Genomic DNA, 9,250 nt, shown 5'->3' on the forward strand with positions numbered 1-9,250 from the left:
GATATATATTTTTCCTGTGGTTGTATGGTAAATGTAGATTTTTACTTTGAAATGAAGTTCAAGTACAAATATTTCTACATTATTTAGTTATTTATTTATTAATTAATTATTTTATACACACACACATTTAAATGAAGTTCAAATAAAGTAATTTAAATATTTTTTATTATTTAAAAAAACTACTTTAATGTGATCCCCTGAAATCACAGTAGATATTTATCCTTTTGTTTAGTTTAATGTGTATTTAGTTTCTATTTTGACATTCAAAGTAAACCATTAAAGGGTTAGTTCACCCAAAAATGAAAATTAGCCCATAAATTACTCACCCTCAAGTCATCCTAGGGTCTTTGATCTTTCAAGCTGCTTAATGCCACTCAGCGGGTGATGCATGCATCGGTCCAAAAGAAGTTAAATAAAAAGCGCCCATCCATAAAAAAAAATGTCTCACACGGCTCCGGGGGGTGAACAAAGGCCTCCTGTAGCGAATCGATGCGTTTTTGTAAGAAAAATATCCATATTCAAAACGTAATAATCACTTTAATGTAGCTTGCGCAAACAGTTGTACATGGAAGCAGCTCCGGACGGATGACGTATGAGTTGGTGACGAACGCGGAAGCGCAGGGGAGAGATCAAAACAAAACACCGGTCACTTATTATTAGAAGTACAAAACGAGGATTTGTAAAGAAGAATGTCGGAGGATTTCGATATAAGCCAAGAGGAGACTGGTTTTCCTTTGCTAAAGTAAGGGAACTTTGCTTCCTTTGCTCCTGTAAACAAACGTTGGTTTTCACGAGACTCACCGGTGCATGCGCAACGCTGAACTCATACGTCATCCTCCCGGAGCTGCTTCCTACACCTAGGGTGATGACTTGAGGGTGAGTAATTTATGAGCTAATTTTCATTTTTGGGTGAACTGACCCTTTAAGTATTAAAAATAATAAATAACACACTGTTTGAATCCGATCCCTTATTTATTTATTATGAATTTACAGTTGTAATCATTACTGTGATATTTCATAGAAAAATTTGGTTACCATACTATTAGTATTTTTTGTGCAGAAAATGTGTGTGTTTTTGAGTGTAATAAATATTTTAGTTTCACATGAATACCTGACATTGTATCAAACTGAACAGACAACATTTCTGTGAAAGGTTACGTGGTGTTGTGTACTCATGGTTCATCCACATACGATATGTCCAAAATATTATGATCTGTTCAAACACGAGGAGCTCTTATGCACAAACCCAAACAGTAAAACAGTCTAAACATGTCATGTTGTTTGTTTGTTTCTTTCTTGTTTGGTTTGCTGTGGTAGGAACAAGGTGAGACGGCCCTTCATCTGGCCGTGAGACTGGTGGACAGAACCTCTCTTCACATCGTCGACTTCCTCACCCAGAACAGGCAAGACCCAGACAGCCGAGAACACCCTTCCCAAGTTTATTTCCCTTGTTTGCTGACCGATGTTCCCCCACAACTAAATCTGATTGAACGGCTTTTTTGATCAACGCTATTTAAAAGTGCTGGTTTTGAAGGCTACAGAGCTGTGGCTGGAATGGAAACTTGAGATAGAGTGTTTTCTAAATAGGCAAAATTGTGTTTATTTCTCCCCGCAGTTTAAACCTGGATAAGCAAACGGCTAAAGGAAGCACAGCGCTGCATTACTGCTGCCTGACGGACAACAGCGAGTGTCTCAAACTGCTGCTGAGAGGAAAAGCCTCTATTGACATCGGTATGCAGCAAATGAAATCTCCTGACTTAGTCCCTGTTGAAACAGGAAGTTTGGGTGTGACGTTTCGATGGGGTCCCTTTAAGGATTCCGAGACTCCTTGTTTTGTCTGGTGGATGTTCTCACACCATGTTCTTACTTTGACTGCTGGGAGAAGTTAGTTTGGTGATTGGAGAGGGTTTGTAATTCTGTCCACCAACAATGGGAAGTAAAGATAACAGAGCCATATGTGGCCTAGCGGTTGTATGTGGGAGGGGGAATCTGTGCCAGGGAATCTCCTCTCTCGGATCCCTGCCAGCGTCTATTGTGAGCAAGCTGTCTGGATAGACTTGGCTTTGTCTTGTCTGTAAAATAAAATCCAATACAGGAAGCCAAGAGTACAGAATGTGGTGGGAAGATGCGAAGGACGTTCTTATCCTTCCAGGTAGGGATGCACCGATACCACTTTTTCCAGTACTCGCCCGATACCGATACTTTTATTTTTTTTGTACTTGCCGATATGTTTATTGCATTTGTAAATTTTTTTAATATTGGGTACAGAAGCAAAAAGAGTATGTATAATGTTAGTTGGTTAACTTCATTTATCAAATAGATACAGTCAAACCAAAATTTATTCAGACACCTTCAACATTTCTCACATTATAACAGTTTATTCGCTATAGTTTAGAAAATGGTAATAAAATATGACAAGAACTCGGAGTTAAACTGTGTCAGAACAAATTCAGCTTGATAATGCTAGATAACTTTGATAGAAAGGTATGTAATGGATTACAGTCAACCAAAAATGATTCAGATAGCTCTTAGTATGACAATATTTACACAACTATCAATACTTAGGCGGGCAACCCTTAGCCTTAATGACAGCCACTCTGCGTGCTTTGCTTATCAGCTCGCACACGTCAGCTATACAGGCGTTAATACTGAATTTTAACATTATATTCATTGCATACATATACTTCGTAGACATCCTTAATCTCTAATAACTCCATTCTGCTGTCTGTTGTTCTGTTGTCGGTGTTTCTTTGTCTGAATACGGCACTTATCGCATGCTGTGTGGTATCAGAGTTTGGTATCGGGGCATTTTAACGAGTACGAGTACGAGTACAGGAGCTCAGTATCGGGTATCAGTATGCATCCCTACTTCCAGGCTTATAAAATGTATCAAACCATTGTGTTCTGTGTTTCTGTGTGTGTTTAGCGAATGAGGCTGGTGAGACGCCGCTGGACATCGCCAGGAGACTCAAACACCTGCAGTGTGAGGAACTGGTGAGTCGTCATATCATATATACAACATCCTTGTAGATTAATATGAGCGATAGCTGCTAAGAAGTGTTGGCTTATGATCTGTGTCGGTCTGTTAGCTGAACCAGGCACTTGCAGGGAAGTTCAACGCTCATGTGCATGTGGAGTACGAGTGGAGACTTCAGCATGAAGACCTGGACGAGAGTGATGAAGATCTGGATGAGAAGGTGAGGAGGAACTCAGAGACTTCAGAGAATCAAATGTCTGCGTTGCATTAGATTATGCCTTGTGACAAGTGTGTGTTTGTTTAGATATTTAATAAAATATGTAGATATTTACTAATAGATTATGCTTCATTTAGTGTGTGTAGATATTTAGTAATATTTAATAGTAACGATGTATTTAATTTAAAAGCGTTTTAAATTAAACGGTTATTGTAGCAGGGTAGATTAAAGATAAGAGTAAAAAACAAGTTAAAAATAATCAAGGCATGTTTTCAAAAATGTTTTTGGGTAAATGAACACAAGAAAGTATTATATTTTATTATTTTCATTTATATACACTAATCTACACTGAACAAAATTATAAACGCAACACTTTTGTTTGTGTCCCCATTTTTCATGAGCTGAACTCAAAGATCTAAGACTTTTTCTATGTACACAAAAGGCCTATTTCTCTCAAATATTGTTCATGCGATTAATCGTTTGGCAGCACTAGTAATTACTATAATAAGTACATAGTATGTACATGAGGAACAGGACTGTAAAATAAACATGCAAAATGTATAGTTTTCAGTCTGTTCATTTGGACCATTTGAACTGATTCATTGGTTCAAAATGCAGATTCAGCGATTTTGCGACTGACCAAATATTAAATCGACCAAAAAAAAACTGCATTATAATCATCTCAATCATTTATTTTATTTTTTTGTATGGCCTGCAAAATCGTTGCAAATGTTTGATGTGAGTATTCAGTGTGTTTGCATTGTGTCTATAGTCCAGTCCACACCGGCGGGACGAGAGGCCCATCAGCTGCTACACTCCGGGCAGTAATTCCCTTCAGCCCAGTCCGGCCAGCCTGGCACGAGACGCACGAGACATGGTCAAAGACAAGCAGCGGTTTGTGCCCAACCTGGTCAACAACGAGACCTATGGAACCATCATCAACACCAACTCAGCGGTCGCCCTGTCCACCTCTGCTCCACCTCTGCCCCCACGAAATTTAGGTACTTTATATTGCAATCAGCTCACGATGAAACTGGAGAAACAGTGATTAAGGGCTGAGGGCAGAAATAGACCAGCCTCCTCCATTACATTAAAGATACAAGAAAATAAAACAAAGAAATCCAAAAACTGTAACCAAATGGATGGCATAAAAATGAATATCATTATTAATTAATATAAAAGCCGTAACTAATATAACTAATGGCTACAATGTAAGGTGTCCTTGTTACAGCATAATTAAACAAAGCAAGGACACTGTAAAAAAAGGTGTTACCTAACTAACTACTATTACTACTACTACAAATTATTATTATTATTGAATTAATATTTTAGCTGTTGTAATTTGATCAACTATGTACTGTAATCATATACACTACCAGACAAAATTTAAATATGAAAAAGTCCAGTGTTGCCTAATGTAGTAGTAGTAATAATAATAATAATAGTTTATAATTATTATTTATATAATGAATATTACTGTTGTTATTTATGTGTTGTTATTATTATTATTATTTTTTTTATTATTATTAATTATAATTATATAATAATAATAATTATTATTATTATTTAATTCATTGTATTTTTAACTATTTTAATACAATCGTTTTGAACTCCAGTACTTAAAAAATAGAGAAAAAAATGTTATTTTATTGCATTCATTTACTTCAAAAATATTTCTATTATTTGATGTTATGAAAATTGTTATTAAGTGTTGCTTGTTAAATATACAAAAAAGCTAATCAAATGCTACAGTAAGTCAAACATACATAAATGCATAAAGTCAATAAGGCTGTTTGACCCTGTATGATTATCATTCAGGCCACAATATGCTGCTGTATTTTTAGCCTCACAGATGTCAGGTCTGAAAATGGCAGAAATCTCATTTGACCTGCTCTTGAATCCTCACCCTCACACAGTTCCACTGCAGAGCTCCATGGCAACGGCCGTGTGAAGATGCTGACCTATACGAGCGCTCCCAGAGTCTGGACAGCAGGTGTCACGTGCACACGCTCTCAGGACTGTTTATAAGGCCTTACAGGTCTGTTAAGATGACACAAGCTAGATGCCAGTGAACAAGAGACTTTGTCCGTCAGAGTTGAACCTGATTTCTGTGTTAGAACAAGATGTTTTTCTCTCTTTTGGGACCTGAACAGAGTCCCATAGATCTTTGCTCTCAAAGCTCAGACTTCACAATTAGCTGTATTCTTAAGACACTAATGAAATTAGGTGCATAATGGAGCTCTGCTGGTCTGGAGCAGCTCCAGGGTCCAGAAAAAGAGACATAGCAGAGCTTTCTCGTCATCTAGTAAGCAAAAGCGCTGTCCTGTAGACCATTCTGAAGTCGCTCTCTTTGAATCTGACATGCAGTCGCTCTTTCTTCTGCTCTCCTTCCCACAGTTCAGCCGTCTGGTCTTGCTGGAATGGCTCAGGGATCTCCCGGTTGGAAACCTGGCTCCCTAGACCTGACCGGCAGGCAGCGATCTTCCTCTGACCCCCCCAACATGCATCCTCCGGCGCCCCCCTTACGGGGCACATCCACTTCCCGTGAGTTAGCTGTACATGAATGAGTGGGTGAAGCTTTGCTCCAGGCCAGTGATTCTGTTTCATGTGGATTTAGATTAAGGCCGGATTGTTCTTTGATTGATCCTGGATCAGCTTTTTGTAATGTCATGACATTAATTACATTTTTGTCTTTTGCGAATTGACCATACTTAACTGTCCATTCATGTTAATATTAATATTCATGAACCAATAGCAGGTGCCAAGCTTCAGAAATTCTGGACTGCTGAAAAGTTGTTAGTGACCCATGCCTGATCCCCCCCCCCTCATTCATTGCACTTTCATTCATTTCATGTCTGTTAAGGGATTACAGATCAGTAGATGATCAAATGTGTCTTTTTGTTTTAATTCAGGATCAAAAATTTTGAAATAATATGAGATGTTTAAAAAGCCAACAACAAGCATATTTAATATCAGTATATTTTAAATGTTTTATTATTATTATTATTACTACAGTGAATGTAAATTATTCTAGTTATGCTCAGTGCTATGATATTTATTCAGCTATTAATCAACTGTATAAAAACGATTAAAGCCGACAATAATATCAGTAGTATCTTTAATTGTTAAGAATGGGGAAAACTGTAGATATCAAGAAATATAGGAATGACAGTTTCCCTATAAAAGAAATCGGATTTCATAAAATATTAAAATTAATAATAATATAATTATGATGATGATCATATTTGTATTAATGTTTATACTTGATTGGGTTTTCTTATTCGAAAACAAGCACCAAAATAAAACATACATGTTCTCAGCATTTAAAAACAACACCGACAAAACAAAACAAAGGGTGAATATTTATTAAAAATAATAAAAATATACATATTTTAAAAAACAAAAACAAAATGTGGCTATCAGTTTCAATGTGACCCTGGACCACAAAACTAGTCTTAAGTAGCACAGGTATATTTGTAGCAATAGCCAAAAATACATTGTAAGGGTCAAAATTATTGGTTTTTCTTTTATGCCAAAAATCATTAGGATATTAATAAAGATCATGTTCCATGAAGATATTTTGTTAATTTACTACCGTAAATATATCAAAACTTAATTTTTGATTAGTAATATGCATTGCTAAGAACTTCATTTGGACAAATTTAAAGGTTATTTTCTCAATATTTTGATTTTATTTTATTTATTCAGCTTTCAGATGATGTAAAAATCTCAATTTCACAAAATTGACCCTTATGACTGGTTTTGTGGTCCAGGGTCATATGATATTGATATGATATATATATATATACTACATTGTAAATGTAGTAAATAATATAGTAAATTCTAGTTATGTTTATCTCTACAGTATTTAATCAGCTATAACTATATAATATATATTTTTTATGTAATGTTATTAATTACATAATATTATTTTTACATTTTATTTGTAATTAATGAAACACACAAAAACATTTTTAAAAGTCTTTATCCAGAAATTAAGAAAAACTGTAAAGTCAAGCAACTTCAGGTGTGGGCATCCTGGTACCAATAATGTTGCACAAAAATATTGAAACGTCTGTGAAAAGTTCTTGTTTTCGTAGTTGTGAGGATCTTTAATGTAACGGCAGCTATTTGAAAATCTCTGTGCAGTTCTTGTGCCCAGCGGAGCTCCCCATCCTGTGTATAAAACTGGCAGTATGATGGAGGCCATGACTACACAACCCAAACCCGGACAGGGGCCTCCTGGTCAGAGCATCAACCGGGCTACAAGGTCAGAATACTAAACAACCCGTGTTCACTGACATGAACACGTGTACATATTCACTCTGAAAAAACAACAGCCGCTAGTCCTTGCATAGAACTTTCTGCAGAGTGTTTGGCGAGTCGGACTCCAGTAAAAGGTGAGTGTGTCCTTATCTGAACACAGAGGTGAAAACGCCTGTAGGGAAATACTGCTTTACCAGGTCATTAATTCCTATTCAAGTCCTCATTCACGCACACAGTGCCAGAGGACCAGACAAGTAGGGCACTCAGATTACTAATGGTGTTACCAGCATGACCCGAGTCGAAATATCGTAGCCAGAAACCTACACAACACATCTGTTCTTGTTGGTTGCAGCACGGACAAAACCTTCAGTAAAAGCACACTGATGCGCTCCGGATCCATCGAGAGACCAGGTAGATGTCAGAGAAACCATGTTGACTGTAAGTTGATGTTACTTTAATAAAAGCCTAGCGGCCATTGTTGTAGTGAAAATGCAAAGCTAATTGTGATGTCACTTCCTGTTTTTGCGGAACAGCTAAAGAAGTTCCTGGAGGCCTCCAAAACACCACTGGTCAAACTCTGCCTGCTACACACATGCCCAGGAAAACTTACCTGGTATGTTCAACCACAAAAAGAAAAGTGAATCTAGTCAATTCATGAAGGAATCATCCATTATGGCATCCAAATCAGTGGCGTAGCGGACGGGCACGCACTGCGGAGCGGCCCCGCGATAACCTCTCTGTGCTGGGTTGCGTCGAAAAAACTAAGATCATGTATCGACATTAGCCAGAGATATTGTCAAAAGTATCAAATATTGGCAAATTTAAGAGCATTTGGCATTTCCATTTAATGTAGGCCTGTTACATTCTTACTGTTATTAGGTTACTTTTATTATTAAATTAATATTACAATTAATTTGCCCTGCAATAACCGCATGACGTGCTGTGAGGATAATAAAAAAATCAGCTTGCTTCTCATTGAAAATGTTTTTAAAAAGTGTGCTTGTGTGATATCTATTGGTTCGCCTTCATGGTTTAAAACGTAAATATGTAAAATATTGCGACGTAACCACCTCCTGAGGGGGGTCTCTGACTTGCGGTTCTCGTGGCGGGGGAAGGGGGGGGGATACGATTTGGATCGCCACTGATCCAAATATGATCAAATGAAGCACATTTAGCATGTATGAGACACTAACTGACATGTTCTTGTTTCCAAACTGGATCCGTGTGTGGTAACAGAGGCCGAAGCGTGTGAAGGCCATGTATAACTGTGTAGCTGATAACCCAGACGAGCTGACGTTCTCTGAGGGAGAGGTGATCGTGGTGGATGGTGAAGAGGACCATGAGTGGTGGGTGAGTGTGATGACACACACCTCATTTACAAATATTAAAGGGTTAGTTCACCCAAAAATGAAAATTAGCCTGTGTTTTACTTGCCCTCAAAGCATCCTAGATGTATGTGACTTTCTTCTTTCAGACGAATCCAATCGGAATTATATTAAAAATTGTCCTGGCCCCTCCAAGCCTTTCAATGGGGGTAAGCGGGTGTTGGTTGTCAACAGTTCAGAAGACGTGAAATAAAGCGCGCGCATCCTTAATAAAACGTCCTTCACACGGCTCCAGGGGGTGAATAAAGGCCTCCTGTAGCGAATCCATGCATTTTTGTAAGATAAATATGCATATTTCAAACGTAATAAACACTTTTTCCCGCTGACTGTGGTACGCGGAAGACGTTCAGACGGATTTAGTTCAACTTTAGCTAGTCTGTAATGTTGCTGTTTGAGCATAAAAAA

The 9,250-nt window shown here is 37.6% G+C and overlaps 1 protein-coding gene across 2 annotated transcripts in view; it reads left to right on the plus strand.

Annotated features, from left to right (window-relative positions):
- The window catches only part of LOC107679808 (arf-GAP with SH3 domain, ANK repeat and PH domain-containing protein 2), a 100,481-nt gene that overhangs the window by 89,205 nt on the left and 2,026 nt on the right, over positions 1 to 9,250 (plus strand). The window contains exons 19-28 of one of the 2 annotated variants that reach the window (XM_016475489.1): positions 1,318 to 1,403; positions 1,616 to 1,731; positions 2,927 to 2,994; positions 3,090 to 3,197; positions 3,967 to 4,195; positions 5,592 to 5,738; positions 7,344 to 7,464; positions 7,813 to 7,871; positions 7,994 to 8,073; positions 8,697 to 8,810. In XM_016475489.1, the coding sequence (XP_016330975.1) occupies positions 1,318 to 1,403; positions 1,616 to 1,731; positions 2,927 to 2,994; positions 3,090 to 3,197; positions 3,967 to 4,195; positions 5,592 to 5,738; positions 7,344 to 7,464; positions 7,813 to 7,871; positions 7,994 to 8,073; positions 8,697 to 8,810 (1,128 nt within the window). Of the gene's footprint in view, positions 1 to 1,317; positions 1,404 to 1,615; positions 1,732 to 2,926; positions 2,995 to 3,089; positions 3,198 to 3,966; positions 4,196 to 5,591; positions 5,739 to 7,343; positions 7,465 to 7,812; positions 7,899 to 7,993; positions 8,074 to 8,696; positions 8,811 to 9,250 lie in introns of both variants that reach the window. The other variant, XM_016475488.1, reaches the window with a different exon arrangement.

The sequence above is a fragment of the Sinocyclocheilus anshuiensis genome, unplaced genomic scaffold, assembly GCF_001515605.1.
Source record: "Sinocyclocheilus anshuiensis isolate Anshui unplaced genomic scaffold, SAMN03320099.WGS_v1.1 scaffold676, whole genome shotgun sequence".
In the NCBI taxonomy this organism is placed as follows: Eukaryota; Metazoa; Chordata; class Actinopteri; order Cypriniformes; family Cyprinidae; genus Sinocyclocheilus; species Sinocyclocheilus anshuiensis.